The sequence below is a fragment of the Balaenoptera borealis genome (genome assembly GCF_965194805.1).
Source record: "Balaenoptera borealis genome assembly, chromosome: 3".
Lineage (NCBI taxonomy): Eukaryota > Metazoa > Chordata > Mammalia > Artiodactyla > Balaenopteridae > Balaenoptera > Balaenoptera borealis.
The window spans coordinates 112,337,658-112,355,523 of record NC_138866.1 but is presented as its reverse complement, the minus strand read 5'-3'; the positions used below and the strand labels follow the sequence as shown (position 1 = coordinate 112,355,523).

The window sequence follows — 17,866 nt, the reverse complement described above, 5'->3', positions numbered from 1 at the left end:
ACCATTTTTGCCTGATGATCAGGTTCAAGTCATTGACAATCCATAGTTTTAGTTCTTCTAGAATCAATTGTTTTACCTTTAACATAATTGTTCATAATTGTGCTTTTTTCACTTTCAACCCTTTTGCATTTTCAAAGGACCATTTGGACTTTTCTTCCTGAATGGCTGAAATGTCGACTAGGTACTATAACTTTTTCAGTATCCGCAGATGTCCATTTGGTCTTTTAATTTTTCACATTTATGTGGCAAGTCTTCAAATAGCAAGTAATCCATCTGCTCTAAAGAATACTTCAAATCTATTAAAGATCTGTAATGAAATATTTACTGATGAAATAATATAACATCTGGGATTTGCTTCAAAATCATTTCGTTATTGAAATTGGGTGAGGTTACATCGGGGAATCATTGCATAAGTGAGATTTTGAATAATAACATTTTAAAAAACTAAAGTACTTCGTTATTTTTCTGCTGTAGAGTATCATGCTTTCTGGAGTGATTCATTCCAGCTTTGTTTGTTTTTTTTTTCCTCACCACTATAATGTAGAAAGTTTTACACACTTGCTTAAAGCATTGCCTCTGTAAGTACTTCATAGGTCACCCTCTTGAAATGGAGTACAGGTCCTTCTTTGGCCTCATTTATCAATGACATCATCCACCCTCTTCTTCCTCACTCTGCTCAGTCTCACTCCAGACTTTCAGCTGAAAATGAGGATTTTTCTAACAGATTGATTAGAACAGACTATTATGTTTAACAGTTTAGGAAAGTCATAGGAGCTAGTTGTCACTGACCTGAGCTTTTCATCTCAAAATGAAATAATTGAAATTGCTTTTCAGAAGGTTTTTATTAATGGCTTTTATTTTTTTCACCATGACTCACACTAAAAAAATACATATTATATTGTGATCCAGTATATACAGAATTTAATATTTGTGTATGTCTGAAGCAAAAGTTTTATGAAATAATACACTTTACTAAGTGTGATATACTCTTTTAAATTTTATACTACTTTTCCTTAAAGAATGTGTTGGTCAGGACCCACTGAATTTACCTATTTCACACTCCTTAATCGATCATGTTCTGCAGTTTAGAAAACATTTTAACATTGTCTAAAACAGATATGTCTTACATATTAATAGTAAACATGCTCTATACCACTACCAGTGGTGTTAAGCAAGATTTAATAAGATTTTTTATAATAAACTACTTACTGGTATTGATAAGTAATTCCTTCAAAAAACTTAGCACAAGAAGGAATTATCATTGCTGTTAACTATTAACCATTTGGGAAATCTTTCTGCATAGTGTACTAATAAACTAGTAGAATTAAGTTAGTAAAAATGAAAAAAACCTCTGGCTTCTTTCTTTAAAGTTGTAGTGTTTATTATCTTCTTACCCTTGAGCATGCTGCCTACTTAAAGAGATGCTATCTGGGTGGTGAAGGCAGTAGGCCAGCCTCTTTGCCTTAAATAGACATGGTAAACAATCTGAGTTACATAAAAGTGGTTTCTTGGTTTTTGTTTGTTTTTCTTTGAATTTTATTTTCTTTATTTTTGTATACAGCAGGTTCTTATTAGTTATCCATTTTATACATATTAGTGTATACATGTCAATCCCAATCTCCCAATTCATCCCACCACCACCACCACCCCTGCCTCCGCTTTCCCCCCTTGGTGTCCATACGTTTGTTCTCTTCATCTGTGTCTCAATTTCTGCCCTGCAAACCGGTTCATCTGTACCATTTTTCTAGGTTCCACATATACACGTTAATATACGATATTTGTTTTTCTCTTTCTGACTTACTTCACTCTGTATGACAGTCTCTAGATTCATCCACGTCTCTACAAATGACCCAATTTCGTTCCTTTTTATGGCTGAGTAATATTCCATTGTATATACGTACCACATCTTCTTTATCCATTCGTCTGTCGATGGGCATTTAGGTTGCTTCCGTGACCTGGCTATTGTAAATAGTGCTGCAGTGAATTTGGGGTGCATGTGTCTTTTTGAATTATGGTTTTATCTGGGTATATGCCCAGTAGTGGGATTGCTGAGTCATATGGTAATTCTATTTTTAGTTTTTTTTTTTTTTTTAATTTATTTATTTATTTATTTATGGCTGTGTTGGGTCTTCGTTTCTGTGCGAGGGCTTTCTCCAGTTGTGGCAAGCGGGGGCCACTCTTCATCGCGGTGCGCAGGCCTCTCACTATCGCGGCCTCTCCTGTTGCGGAGCACAGGCTCCAGACGCGCAGGCTCAGCAGTTGTGGCTCACGGGCCCAGTTGCTCCGCGGCATGTGGGATCTTCCCAGACCAGGGCTCGAACCACTGTCCCCTGCATTGGCAGGCAGACTCTCAACCACCGCGCCACCAGGGAAGCCCTATTTTTAGTTTTTTAAGGAACCTCCATACTGTTCTCCATAGTGGCTGTATCAATTTACATTCCCACCAACAGTGCAAGAGGGTTCCCTTTTCTCCACACCCTCTCCAGCATTTATTGTTTGTAGATTTTCTGATGATGCCCATTCTAACTGGTGTGAGGTGATACCTCATTGTAGATTTGATTTGCATTTCTCTAATGATTAGTGACGTTGAGCAGCTTTTTCATGTGCTTTTTGGCGATCTGTATGTCTTCTTTGGAGAAATGTCTATTTAGGTCTTCTGCCCAATTTTGGATTGGGTTGTTTGTTTTTTAATATTGAGCTGCATGAGCTGTTTATATATTTTGGAGATTAATCCTTTGTCCGTTGATTCATTTCCATATATTTTCTCCCATTCTGAGGGTTGCCTTTTGTCTTGTTTATGGTTTCCTTTGCTGTGCAAAAGCTTTTAAGTTTCAGTAGGTCCCATTTGTTTATTTTTGTTTTTATTTCCATTACTCTAGAAGGTGGATCAAAAAAGATCTTGCTGTGATTTGTGTCAAAGAGTGTTCTTCCTGTGTTTTCCTCTAAGAGTTTTATAGTGTCTAGACTTATATTTAAGTCTCTAATCCATTTTGAGTTTATTTTTGTGTATAGTATTAGGGGGTGTTCTAATTTCATTTTTCACATGTAGCTGTCCAGTTTTCCCAGCACCACTTATTGAAGAGACTGTCTTTTCTCCATTGTATATCCTTGCCTCCTTTGTCATAGATTAGTTGACCATAGGTGTGTGGGTTTATCTCTGGGCTTTCTATCCTGTTCCATTGATCTGTATTTCTGTTTTTGTGCCAGTACCATATTGTCTTGATTACTGTAGCTTTGTAGTATAGTCTGAAGTCAGGGAGTCTGATTCCTCCAGCTCCGTTTTTTTCCCTCCAGACTGCTTTGGCTATTCGGGGTCTTTTGTTTCTCCATACAAATTTTAAGATTTTTTGTTCTAGTTCTGTAAAAAATGCCATTGGTAATTTGATAGGGATTGCATTGAATCTGTAGATTGCTTTGGATAGTATAGTCATTTTCACAATACTGATTCTTCCAATCCAAGAACATGGTATATCTCTCCATCTGTTGGTATCATCTTTAATTTCTTTCATCAGTGTCTTACAGTTTTCTACATACAGGTCTTTTGTCTCCCTAGGTGGGTTTATTCCTAGATATTTTATTCTTTTTGTTGCAATGGTAAATGGGAGTGTTTCCTTAATTTCTCTTTCAGATTTTTCATCATTAGTGTATAGGAATGCAAGAGATTTCTGTGCATTAATGTTATATCCAGCAACTTTACCAAATTCATTGATTAGTTCTAGTAGTTTTCTGGTGGCATCTTTAGGATTCTCTATGTATAGTATCATGTCATCTGCAAACAGTGACAGTTTTACTTTTTCTTTTCCAATTTGCATTCCTTTTTATTTCTATTTTCTTCTCTGATTGCCGTGGCTAGGACTTTCAAAACTATGTTGAATAATAGTGGTGAGAGTGGACATCCTTGTCTTGTTCCTGATCTTAGAGGAAATGCTTTCAGTTTTTTACCATTGAGAATGATGTTTGCTGTGGGTTTGTCGTATATGACCTTTATTATTTTGAGGTAGGTTCCCTCTATGCCCACTATCTGGAGCGTTTTTGTCATAAATGGGTGTTGAATTTTGTCAGAAGCTTTTTCTGCATATATTGAGATGATCATATGGTTTTTATTCTTCAGCTTGTTAATATGGTGTATCACATTGATTGATTTGCATATGTTGAAGAATCCTTGCATCCCTGGGATAAATCCCACTTGATCGTGGTGTATGATCCTTTTAATGTACTGTTGGATTCTGTTTGCTAGTATTTTGTTGAGGATTTTTGCATCTATATTCATCAGTGATATTGGTCTGTAATTTTCTTTTTTTGTAGTGTCTTTGTCTGGTTTTGGTATCAGGGTGATGGTGGCCTCATAGAATGAGTTTGGGAGTGTTCCTTCCTCTGCAATTCTTTGGAAGAGTTTGAGAAGGATGGGTGTTAGCTCTTCTCTAAATGTTTGATAGAAGTCACCTGTGAAGCCATCTGGTCCTGGACTTTTGTTTGTTGGAAGATTTTTAATCACAGTTTCAATTTCATTACTTGTGATTGGTCTGTTCATATTTTCCATTTCTTCCTGGTTCATTCTTGGAAGGTTATACCTTTCTAAGAACTTGTCCATTTCTTCCAGGTTGTCCATTTCATTGGCATAGAGTTGCTTGTAGTAGTCTCTTAGGATGCTTTGTATTTCTGCAGTGTCTGTTGTAACTTCTCCTTTTTCATTTCTAATTTTGTTGATTTGAGTCCTCTTCCTCTTTTTCTTGATGAGTCTGGCTAACGGTTTATCAATTTTGTCTATCTTCTCAAAGAACCAGCTTTTAGTTTTATTGATCTTTGCTATTGTTTTCTTTGTTTCTATTTCATTTATTTCTGCTCTGATCTTTATGATTTCTTTCCTTCTACTAACTTTGGGTTTTGTTTGTTCTTCTTTCTCTAGTTCCTTTAGGTGTAAGGTTAGATTGTTTATTTGAGATTTTTCTTGTTTCTTGAGGTAGGCTTGTGTTGCTATAAACTTCCCTCTTAGAGCTGATTTTGCAGCATCCTATAGGTTTTGGATCGTCGTGTTTTCATTGTCATGTGTCTCTAGGTATTTTTTGATTTCCTCTTTGATTTCTTCAGTGATCTCTTGGTTATTTAGTAACATATTGTTTAGCCTCCATGTGTTTGTGTTTTTTACGTTTTTTTCCCTGTAATTGATTTTTAATCTCATAGCGTTGTGGTCAGAAAAGATGCTTGATATGATTTCAATTTTCTTAAATTGACTGAGGCTTGATTTGTGACCCAAGACGTGATCTATCCTGGAGAATGTTCTGTGCGCACTTGAGAAGAAAGTGTAATCTGCTGTTTTTGGATGGAATGTCCTATAAATATCTATTAAATCTATCTGGTCTATTGTGTCATTTAAAGCTTGTGTTTCCTTATTAATATTCTGTTTGGATGATCTGTCCATTGGTGTAAGTGAGGTGTTAAAAGTCCCCCACTATTATTGTGTTACTGTCGATTTCCTCTTTTATAGCTGTTAGCAGTTGCCTTATGTTTAGAGGTGCTCCTATGTTGGGTGCATATATATTTATAATTATTATATCTTCTTGTTGGACTGATCCCTTGATCATTATATAGTGTCCTTCCTTGTCTTTTGTAACATTCTTTATTTTAAAGTCTATTTTATCTGATATGAGTATTGCTACTCCAACTTTCTTCTGATTTCCATTTGCATGGAATATCTTTTTCTATCCCCTCACTTTCTGTCTGTATGTGTCCCTAGGTCTGAAGTGGGTCTCTTGTAGACAGCATATATGTGGGTCTTGTTTTTGTATCCATTCAGCGAGCCTGTGTCTTTTGGTTGGAGCATTTAATCCATTCACGTTTAAGGTAATTATCTATATGTATGTTCCTAGTACCATTTTCTTAATTGTTATGGGTTTGTTTTTTCAGGTCCTTTTCTTCTCTTGTGTTTCCCACTTAGAGAAGTTCCTTTAGCATTTGTTGTAGAGCTGGTTTGGTGGTGCTGAATTCTCTTAGCTTTTGCTTGTCTGTAAAGGTTTTGATTTCTCCATCGAATCTGAATGATATCCTTGCCGGGTAGAGTAATCTTGGTTGTAGGTTCTTCCCTTTCATCACTTTAAATATGTCATGCCACTCCCTTCTGGCTTGTAGAGTTTCTGCTGAGAAAACAGCTGTTAACCTTATGGGAGTTCTCTTGTATGTTATTTGTCGTTTTTCCCTTGTTGCTTTCAATAATTGTTCTTTGTTTTTAATTTTTGCCAATTTGATTACTGTGTTTCTCGGTGTGTTTTTCCTTGGGTTTATCCTGTATGAGGCTCTCTGCGCTTCCTGGACTTGGATGGCTATTTCCTTTCCCATGTTAGGGAAGTTTTCGACTATAATCTCTTCAAATATTTTCTCTGGTCCTTTCTCTCTCTATTCTCCTTCAGGGACCCCTATAATGTGAATGTTGTTGTGTTTAATGTTGTCCCAGAGGTCTCTTAGGCTGTCTTCGTTTCTTTTCATTCCTTTTTCTGTAGCAGTGAATTCCACCATTCTGTCTTCAGGTCACTTATCTGTTCTTCTGCCTCAGTTATTCTGCTATTGATTCCTTCTAGTGTATTTTTCATTTCAGTGATTGTATTGTTCATCTCTGTTTGTTTGTTCTTTAATTCTTGTAGATCTTTGTTAAACATTTCTTGCATCTTCTCGATCTTTGCCTTCATTCTTTTTCCGAGGTCCTGGATCATCTTCACTATCATTATTCTGAATTCTGTTTCTGGAAGGTCGCCTATCTCCATTTCATTTAGTTGTTTTTCTGGGGTTTTATCTTGTTCCTTCATCTGGTACGTAGCCTTCTGCCTTTTCATCTTGTCTCTCTTTCAGTGAATGTGGTTTTTTTTCCACAGGCTGCAAGATTGTAGTTCTTCTTGCTTCTGCTGGCTGCCCTCTGGTGGATGAGGCTGTCTATGAGGCTTGTGCAAGTTTCCTGATGGGAGGGACTGGTGGTGGGTAGAGCTGACTGTTGCTCTGGTGGGCAGAGCTCAGTAAAACTTTAATCCACTTGTCTGCTAATGGATGGGGCTGGGTTCCCTTCCTGTTGGTTGTTTGGCCTGAGGTGACCCAACACTGGAGCCTACCCAGGCTCTTTGGTGGGGCTAATGGTGGACTCTGGGAGGGCTCATGCCAAGGAGTACTTCCCAGAACTTCTGCTGCCAGTGTCCTTGTCCTCATGGTGAGCCACAGCCACCCCCCACCTCTGCAGGAGACCCTCCAACACTAGCTGGTAGGTCTAGTTCAGTCTCCTATGGGGTCACTGCCTCTTCCCCTGGGTCCCGATGAGCACACTACTTTGTGTGTGCCCTCCAAGAGTGGAGTCTTTGTTTCCCCCAGTCCTGTCGAATTCCTGTAATCAAATCCCACTAGCCTTCAAAGTCTGATTCTCTAGGAATTCCTCCTCCCGTTGCCAGACACCCAGGTTCGGAAGCCTGACGTGGGGCTCAGAACCTTCATTCCAGTGGGTGGACTTGTGCGGTATGAGTGTTCTCCAGTTTGTGAGTCACCCACCCAGCAGTTATGGGATTTGATTTTATTGTGATTGTGCCCCTCCTACCCTCTCATTGTGGCTTCTCCTTTGTCTTTGGATGTGGGGTATCTTTTTTGGTGAGTTCCAGTGTCTTCCTTTCAATGATTGTTCAGCAGTTAGTTATGATTCCAGTGCTCTCTCAAGAGGGAGTGAGAGCATGTCCTTCTGCTCCGCCATCTTGAACCATAGATCGGTTTCTTGTTTTAACTACTAATTGCCTCACATTCATTTGGCTGGATTTTTTTTTTTGTAAGAAGTTCTAGGTAGTAATTTATAAATGTACTACTTTCACTTTATGGCAAGAAATCTGACAGCTGGAGATCTAACTAAACTGGGAACCTGAGGCTTGTATGTTCCTTTATCAGCATGACTCTGAGAACTGACACCTGCTGGTTCTTTGAAATAGTGCTTTGTCTGATGAAGCTTACCATAAATGTGGTCTCTGTAGGCGACTTACTGAAACAGGAAGTCTTCATGCAGTGGATTTTATGGGTAGCTTCACATCTAAGACTGCTGCTTCAAAAGGGCTGAGTTTGGATGTAAAGCTCCCAAATCTACTATGTAATGCAGTTTCTTTTACATTAACAATAAAAGAACCCATAGCCAGGAAGTGACCTTGGGAAGCATTGTGGATTTTGTACATCAACTAAAAGCTTTGAGTGTTTGGAATTATGCCACCTCATTAATGGTATTTTTCTGTTCGGTAAACTTCCTTTCTCACAGTTATTGATATATCATTCATATATATATATAATTTTTTGTAAGCTGAAGCAGTCATTCATTTTAAATGGGCAGGATTGTAACCCTCTATCTTTGTAATTAAATTCTTCCAGAGCAAAATTTTTGTGTATCACTGAGAATAGTGGCTTAGTGTTTGTCTAGCCTTCCACTTGGCTGTGTTTTGTATTGACTTCTTAGTCTTTTTTTTTTTTTTTTTGGCCACACCGCATGGCTTGTGGGATCTTAGTTCCCTGACCAGGGATTGAACCCAGGCCATAACAGTGAAAGCGTGGAGTCCTAACCACTGGACCGCCAGGGAATTCCCGTGACCTCTTCAGTCTTAATGATGTCCCCTGGCAAAGGAATTCATTTGAATGATGCATAGCTCAGGAGAATTATCTAGTCACCTCCAGGGCCTCTTAGGAATAAAGATAATTGCTTTTTAAGAGGGTGACATGTGTTCAGCTTGTTTTGAAATAAGCAGAGAAAGTAAGCAAACAAAAGCAAGCTAGCATTCTATAATGTATCATGTTTGGTGTTACATAAGCTGTCATGTTTGGTGTTACATAAGCTGTGTCATTATGCTTCTGTGTTTATATTCTTTTATACAGGTACAAAAATTGAAGCTGAGAGGCATTTCATAATTTCTCTGCTGCTTTTAGGTTTAGTGAGAACTTGGAGGAAGGCATCATGGTAGAGTGAAATGATTGTTGCCTACTCTCCTGGTTTTCTTTCTGTTTTCCTCTAATTAAGAGCATCAACTTTAACCCTTCTATTTTCCTTTTCCCTCATGTTTGTATGTAATCCAAAGGTTGTTAGCTTTTTCTTCTAAATGCCTTGATTATAAATCCTGTTTTTTAAAGTTATCTTCCAGGAATTATTGCATCATACCTGCAGTGATAATAGAAGTCATAAAAATTAGATTTATCTAGGACATTGCAGTTTACAAAGTACTTTCACATATTCTAACTCATGTAATCCTCATAACCACACTGTGTGATGGATGTTATTCTTTAAATATTCTACTATAAAAACTTCCTATTCATTTTCTTCGTAGGTATTCTTGTCTCTTTTATTTTATACATTGGGACCAGATTAATATTTTTAAAATACAACTTGCACCACTATACGTTTCCTCTTAGCACAAATATCTTTGGTGATTTCACAAGCTGAATAATGAAGTCAAAACTCCTGTATTCGCATTTAGGATTATCCATAATCTGATTCTAAACTAAATTTCTTTTTTAATTGCCCTAAAACTTTCTCAGAAGAACCTTCTCTGTATATCAAGTCAATTTGGTTCACTTCAGCAAGCATCTGTTACCTACTATATATCAGATACTATGTTGGTTGTTAGGGATAAAAAGATGAGTGGAACATTCTTGTCCTTAGGAAATTCACTGCCTAGTGGAGATAAAAAGATGCATGAATAACTAATTATAATATATGTATAAGTTGATGAAACTGAGTGCTGCCTCAGTTTTATTTTATTTTTTTAAATTAATTAGTTCATTATTTTTGACTGTATTGGGTCTTCGTTGCTGTGCGTGAGCTTTCTCTAGTTGCAGTGAGCGGGGGCGACTCTTTGTTGTGGTGCGCGGGCTTCTCAGTAGTTGTGGCTTGTGGGCTCTAGAGCGCAGGCTCAGTAGTTGTGGCGCATGGGCTTAGTTGTTCCATGGCATGTGGGATCTTCCTGGCCCAGGGCTCGAACCTGTGTCCCCTGCATTGGCAGGTGGATTCTTAGCCACCGCACCACCAGGGAAGTCCACTGCCTCAGTTTTATAGTGTATATTTAGAAAAGGGAATTTTTTTAAAGGCATAAGAACCACCAGGAACCAAAAAGAGAGAGAGAAGATAAAAACAGGTGAGAAATTTTAACAAAATTCTGGAAGCTGGAAAGCAGTTAAGTGGAACTAATTTAGCAGTCCAGAGAAAGCTGAATGATTTAACAGGTAGGCCAGTTTGTAACATAGAATACACCAGATATCAATAAGTTCAAGAATTGGAGACAGTAGGAATTTCAAAAAGTTGGGATGCAGAAGGCGCTAAAAACAGGAAGATTAGTTGCAAGTATATACATATATATATATGGAGCAGTTGCATCGCTAAATCCCCTCCTTCCCTGGCATCGCCTGGCAGCTACTCTTTCCCACCTTCACAGGAGATGTAAAGGTCACACTGTTGAAAGTAAACTGAGCTGTGAAAACTGGGCCGCCCAGCTGAACACAGGAAAATGAGGAAAAGGTTCCCCTCTGATTGGTGAGGCCTCCTAGACTCTGGAATAAGCAGATGCATAAGTGCCTGGGATTTCTTTGAACTCTTGTTTGGTTGTTTGTTTGTTTGTTTTTCTTCCAAAAGAAAACTATGCAGGATTTCTTTCTTTCTTTCTTTCTTTCTTTTTTTTTTGGCTGCGTTGGGTCCTCGTTGCTGCGTGTGGGCCTTCGCTGTGGTGCATGGGCCTCTCATTGCAGTGGCCTCTCCCGTTGCGGAGCACAGGCTCTAGGCACGCAGGCTTCAGCAGTTGTGGCACGTGGGCTCAGTAGTTGTGGCTCACGGGCCCAATTGCTCCGTGGCACGTGGAATCCTCCCAGACCACGGCTCAAACCCGTGCCCCCTGCATTGGCAGGCGCATTCTTAACCACTGCGCCACCAGGGAAGTCCCTGCACGATTTCTATAATATAGCAAGTTTGTTTTACTATAAAAAAAAAAAAAAAAGATTCCCCCAAATCTTCAAAAAAAGTGAGGATTTAGAAAAAGTATTTACTTCAGTGTAAGAAGCTGGCTTTCAAGGTTATTCATACTCTGTTCGTATGGATTTTTCTGGTTTCATTTCTCACCATTTTCCCCCATATACTTTGTGCTCCTTTCATATTGGTCCACTCATACTTTATCACATTCTCTGCATTTTCTATCATTTCTCCACCTCAATGTTCAAATTAGTATTTTTATAAGAAATGCTCTTTATCCTCTCCTGTTCGTCCTCAAAGGCTCACCTCAAGTGCCATTTGTGCCCAGATGCTTTACCCTCCCTCATCTAAGTCATCTACTGACTTGTTCATATTTCTTTTTTTAACACTTATCACTTTACGTGATTTATTTATCAGACTTTGAGGCACCATGTGCAGGGTCTTGTGTGAGGATCTAGAATACAGTCTCTGAAGGGTGAGAACTGAGTGTTGCTCATCTTAGGTGTCTGATGTTTGCATATGAGGGGTATTAAATACCCAAATACTTTCCCTTACCTCTGGTGTCTTATTTTTCTGGTTAATCTTTTATACCTCTTTACAAAGGAGGTATAGTTATTCTAAATCAGAGATCTGATCATGTCACTACCCTACTCAGAAACCATTCATTTTAAGCTTTAAGATGGCATTGAGGACTTTCCTAGTGTGGACTCACCCTTAACTTTTCTAGTTTCTTTTGCTGCCCTAACCACTCCTTGCCCATCCCTACCCCTTCCTGATCTTCATGGTGCAACTTATGGTCCATCTACCCCAAGACCATCACCCATTCTCTGCCTAAACCGTCTGTTTTCTCATTTTTATTGTTTTGCTCATACAGTTTCTTCTCCCTGAGATGTCTTTTTCTCCCTTCTTCAACTGTTAAAATTCTGCTCATTTTTTCACACCCTGTGGGGAGGTGGTGGGAGAAAGAAAGAAAAGTGCATCCTTTCTGAGACTCCTGTCATTGCCTTCTCTCTTTTCTTGCTCACAGATCAGAATCCAGATTGATTACTAGGCTTACACTGATACCACCATCTCAATTCACTTTAAAAGTTGTAATCTATTTGAATTAAAGATCTGTTACTTTAAGCGTATACTTCAAAAATTAATTTAATTCTTTAACAGGGAAGTCATATTGTACTCTAAATGAGTAAGGGGTGAATTTCGGTGCCCCTACTTCCCTACCCCACAGTAATTCTTACTGCTAAAACTAGTGGGGGTGTCCAATTCGGAAAGACATCCCCCTCCCCAAACACATTTACAGTTTTAAACTTGACCATTTTCCTCTAAGCAGTAATAAGTTTTTAGGGTCAGCCCTTTGCTAAAATAGGTTTTAGGTCACAATAACAGTGCCAGGAAGGGCTTTCCTGAAAAATCTTTATGCAGCATCCTATGGCGTGGAAGAAGTCTGTGGCCAAGTTGGAGTTTTAATCTGCCTGGGAGCTGGCTGTTGCTACCTCATCTCGTCCTCTCCCGGTTGTTGGTATCCTTTTCACAATTTCATCAAATATATTTTTTAAAATGATTTTGGTGGGAACGTTAATCAGAAACACAAATTAACTTTTAGAACTTAATGCAATTAATATATAGAGGAAAAAAATGGCTATTTTCTACTTTTGCTCCTTTTAAAAAAGAAGTTATTCATCTTATAACGTCTTAGGTGTTTGTCTGGCAACCTGTGAATCCTCTCTATTAATGTTTGCAGACAAAAGTTATTCCTAAATTAGTGTACTCTTCTCCACATAAAAGTACTGGGAAAACCGATAACAGTATTAAAAGTATAACGGTGTAATTTTAACTGTATTAACAGTATAATGGCCATCTATTGTCTAGAGCTTGTTAAAAATAACCAATATTACAAGCAGCCTTGTGTTCCCAAAATGCAGGGTTTGTTTTTTTTTCATTATCAAAACAACCTATTTTATATGAAAATTAGAAACAGTCATCTTGATACCTTAATGTACATCTTTCTGTATCCTTTTCCATGTATATATATTCAGCTATGTACATATGTATATGTACGTTTATGTGTATATATAACCTTTACCTCCATGTATTATTTAAAAAGTAGTCATACTATACGTACTTATAACTTTTAATCAGTCAAGGTTTTGAGTGTCTGAGATGTGCAGAACATGGTCTTAAGCACCATGGGGCATTGATAGATCCATTAAATAAAATCGCTACTCTCAAGATATTTATAGTCCAGCTGACTAAGATAGGACAAATATATAAGAAGCAATGTGAAGTCCAGTGCAGTGGCTGAGCTATATGGTCTATACTAAGCACTCACAAGGAATTAAAATTAGCCTTCAAGGACCAATGGAGTTGAAGAGGTAAAGGTAGCTAAGTACCCAGCATGTAGTGTGGGCTCACTAACTGATGGTTGTTGCTCTTATACTCACCCCAAGTTCTGACTCTAAGTGTCTAGTGCAGAAGAATATTGATTCCATTTCTATAAGTAGAGAAGTTGAGAGGAAAAAGGGTTACAACTGCAAGAAGAACTTTGAGTTAAGTGTTGTCCGGGTGGAGAGCTGTTTCTGCACATAGGTGAAGATGTAGAGCTTGAGTTCTGGTGAAGAGTCAAAACAGCTTTGAGAATCATTTACTTAGAGACAGTAGATGAGTTTTCCAAAAGGAGTAGGCCAATAATTGGTTTTATTTCACACTGTCCTTTATGCCAACTAAAGTTGATACTAAATACCATGACAAAAAATAAAAAAGCCTTACTTGTCAGTGAGTTAGAAAAATGAGGGTTTGTGTTTTTTGTGCCAAGAGTTAAAATCTCTCTATCTTTGTAATTCTGGCATTTCTTCTTCTTGGGTTGCCTCATAGCTCAATAGTTGGGAAATATTAAATAACAAAATGTGTGTGTGACAAAGAGATTTGTTTTCTTTCTTTTTTTTTTTTAATATTTATTTATTTATTTGGCTGCGCCAGGTCTTAGTTGTGGCATGTGGGATCTTTGTTGCCACGTGTGGGCTCTTAGTTGTGGCATGCGGACTTCTTAGTTGAGGTATGCATGCAGGATCAAGTTCCCTGACCAGGGATGGAACCCTGGCCCCCTGCACTGGGAGCGTGGAGTCTTAACTACTGGACCACCAGGGAAGTCCCCAAGATTTGTTTTCTTTAAAATAAAAGATTCTCATGTCTAACTTAAATTTTCAAATTCTCAAGCTGTTTTTGTTCTTGTCTTGCTGGGTCTCATTATCTCTGTTTGGCTTTTCACTTACAAATCATGTTTCATATATGTGAACAGCGTTGGGAATGTGACCTTTCTCATGACCCTGTAAGCTAAGATTTTGCTTTGCATTTCCCAGAATAAATGTCACTAAAACATATACATTCTGCTTTTCCCCTAGGTAAAAATCTCTACACCAATGAATATGTAGCTATCAAACTGGTGAGTAGAATCTATATTTGTGGTAATTATGTTTTAGTGCTCTCACCCTTCACATAGCTTTTTACAGGAAATGATTGTAAGCATTCACAAAAATACTAATGTTATTTTTCCTTGCATATGGTCCCACATAGTCATTTCCTTCAAACATATATAGTGTTACAGTGATGAATCACTGTATACTGTAAAACACTATATAGTTAGAAGATGCTAACTATAGTGTTAGCAATAATAAATCAAAAAAAGTTAATAAAACATAACTGGAAGGAAAAAAAAAACCCCTAGTAACTGCTGTAAACTTTGTACCTTTCACAGTGCTATTTTTTTTATCATTTTCTTATTCTTGAATATGACTGATACATTTAAAAAATGTAAGGTATTTATTAATATACTTTCGAATGTGATCATCTAATCATTGCCTTAAAAAGCTGTCAAACGTGAAAAACATTATGTGGTCAGATTTGAAGCAAAGAGTTCAATTCGTTTTGTCAGTGCTAATCTTATGAATAACTAACCTAGTCACTGAAAATAACATCCTGTTAAAAAAGAATAATTCTATTATTTTTAAGGATGAATAGTTTTAGAAGAAACAGTTCTTTATCTTATATTTAAGATTGATGAAAAACCATTTCTAGCCATATGAAATGCTCTATATAACTAGTTTCTATGAAACTGTATAAATATTGTCCTCCTAATAAATCCTAGTACATTTCCCAGGATCCGAAGGTAGTTTTGGGCTTTATTAGTTGGAAGGCAGAGGCGTTAATAGTTGAAGGAAGTATCTTGTGGTAATTGCTGTTCTTTTCTAATGAATTGCCCCTACCACATCCACACCTGCTCTGTGGCTGGTCCTTTCCTCTCATTAAGCTTGTCTCTGGAGGAGTTAGAGTTGTCCTGTGAAGAACTGACAGGCATCAGATTAGTTTCTCTACAAAGAGGTGGACAGGGAGCAGGTCTTAGAGCAGGTAGCTCCTTGGGAACCAAGTGTTTTGTTTGCTGACTTGGAACTTTTGTTGGAGAAATGGGAGCAGGAAGAGAGACAATGCATGTAACAATGCAGACCAAATATTTTTCTCAGCTTGAATATCAAAGCATTAACTGTATATTTTTATTTATGGGAATTTGATTATTCTGTTAAAGTGTTATCTAGTTCATCTCTTTTTTACTTTTTCTGTTTTATTGTTTTGGTAAGTTGGAATAATTTTGATTCTTTGGGACTAGTAATAGGGAGAAGCAGCCCCTAAAACACTTTAAAATGTTGCCTCAATACTGTATATTTGTAATTGTCCCCTTATTTATCAAGACTTCTTCTGAGGCTTTCTGTTACGGGCAACTCATTCTATCTAGATTTCTCTTTCCAGGTTCATACTAGTCCACCTGTTTAGATAAGGTTGCATAACATTATTGACATGACTGACCATTGCATTTCACTTACATTTTATTAAAGTTTTATTCTTTGTATGGCCAAGAGTTAAAGGTAGATGGACTTCATGTCATCTAGTATGGTGTGCCTCAGTACCTCATTTCCCTTTCAAATAAACCTTAAATAAAGGCTTTTTAGAGGATAACAATCTTGTCTATGGGCCTCCTCTCTTGCTGTGGGGCTGTATTCTCTGTGGGAGATATGATGGCAGTGATTGAGCTCTTTTCACTGTAACAGCAAAATTTGCCTTCAGCATTACAGTCCTACAAGGACTACTGCTGTCAGTTTAGGATTTCAGGCAGGCATGTGTGTTCCAGAATACCCATGATTCTGGCAAATAGCCAGCCCTCTATGGAAATGTAATCAGCATCTGGCACAGAAATACAAGGAAGCCCTTGCTGGTAGTGTTTCAGTTCTACTTTGTTTAGATCTTCATTGTGGACTCTTGTTTCTTGGATTTCTAGGAACATTTTTTTAAAAATCAGATACAGTGTAAACAAACTAGTGTGATGAACCCCTCCTTTACCCCTATCATCCAGGTTTCTGGGGGTCTTTTTAACAGAGGTTTTCTAACAGTTGTTTAAAAAGTTTTCTCTCCATGCTGCTAATCCTACTGCCTTTTACAATCTTATAGATTGTTTGCAGTGTCCTTTATTCATAGTGCTTTCAGAAGAGCACTTGAAGCTCCAGTTGGTTGAGCAGTCTACGACTACGTGCTGAAGGGGTTGGCTGAAGGATGTAAGTCCTTCCGTCTGTGATAAAAAGCCCCTCATGTCTGAATATATGTGATGTGTACACCCACCTTCAGCCCTATAACTCTAAAGAGATATTGCTTTTTTTAATCTGTTAACTTATTTACCCAAGATCAGATTGAATATTTCCTATTAATGTTTCCAGTATGAAGTTTGAAGGTATTAGGTTTGAAGAAGGACCTGTGTTTTTTAAAATTCATTGACCCTTGTGGTTTGTCAGAATTCAAGACTGTTTCTACAGAAAGAACACTCCTCTTTCTAGTGTTTAGATCAAGCTCTGGTTCCATATCAATTTGTCATCACTGTCTCTTTTGGTTTCTTGTGAATTATTAATGATTTTGCTAAAAGACAGATTCTGAAATTGGCTGCTTTGATGGTGGTATATTAGAAGATCTAAAACCCGAATAGAGCCTGTGTAGCTGAAGAGATAAATGAATAAGGAAGTGACTCTACAGTATAGTCTTAAATACATTTTTTTGGACTACAAGAATCTTGAGTAACTTGAAGGCCACCTCTGATGCTTGCTGATTTTGCAATCAGAGAAGGGTATGAGTTCTTTCATAGAGCTCCTTAGGGCTTTGAAGTATTCCAGCCTACCTGAATTGATTTAGGTAAAACCTTCCTAGAAGCAAAGGTGTAGACTAGATAACGTCAAGGAAAGTTCTGAATTCTGTGATTTATGGATTCTATATTTTAAGAAAAATGCAGAAAACTTCAAGTGGGCTCAGGAAGAGCCTTCAGGGGTGATCAAATAACTAAAAAATAGGACCAGTGAGGAAAGGTTAAAAAAATTGAAATTACTTTGCCTGAATAAAGGAAGTTTAAGAAATGACTGAATAGCTTTGTTATTTGAAGATAGCTGTTATAGTATTCACAGGTTATTCGGGAGCTGTTTTGTCTTTGTTATTGAGGATATAAGAGAAATAGGCTAAAGTTTCAGTAAGTGGAGATTGCAGTTACATATAAAGACCTTCTAAACCATGAAACTTGTTAAACACCAGCATGAATTAATAAGGGAAGCTGTGAGACTGTCCTTCCTTTGAGCCTATATTAAAAATAAGACAAGTAACCATTCAATGGGGAGAGGACAGTTTTTTTCAACAAATGGTGTTGGGAAAACTGGAGATCCACATGCAGTGAAGTGAGACCCTTTACATCATACACAAAAATTAACTCAAAATGGGTCAAAGGCCTAAACATAAGAGCCAAAACTATAAATCTCTTAGAAGAAAACTTACGGGAAAAGCTTCATAACGTTAGATTTGGCAGTGATCTCTTGGATATAACACAAAAAAGCACAAGTAAGA

General features: G+C 37.6%; 1 protein-coding gene across 7 annotated transcripts in view; it reads left to right on the top strand.

Moving 5' to 3' along the window:
* Window positions 1-17,866, top strand: part of CSNK1G1 (casein kinase 1 gamma 1) — a 196,718-nt gene that overhangs the window by 103,022 nt on the left and 75,830 nt on the right. For all 7 annotated transcript variants that reach the window (XR_014242125.1, XM_082383384.1, XM_082383383.1 and 4 more), the window contains one exon: window positions 14,347-14,387. Coding sequence is in view for 5 of the 7 variants with exons in the window: in XM_082383383.1 (XP_082239509.1) it covers window positions 14,347-14,387 (41 nt within the window). In the remaining 2 variants the exon portion in view is untranslated. The remainder of the gene's footprint in view (window positions 1-14,346; window positions 14,388-17,866) is intronic.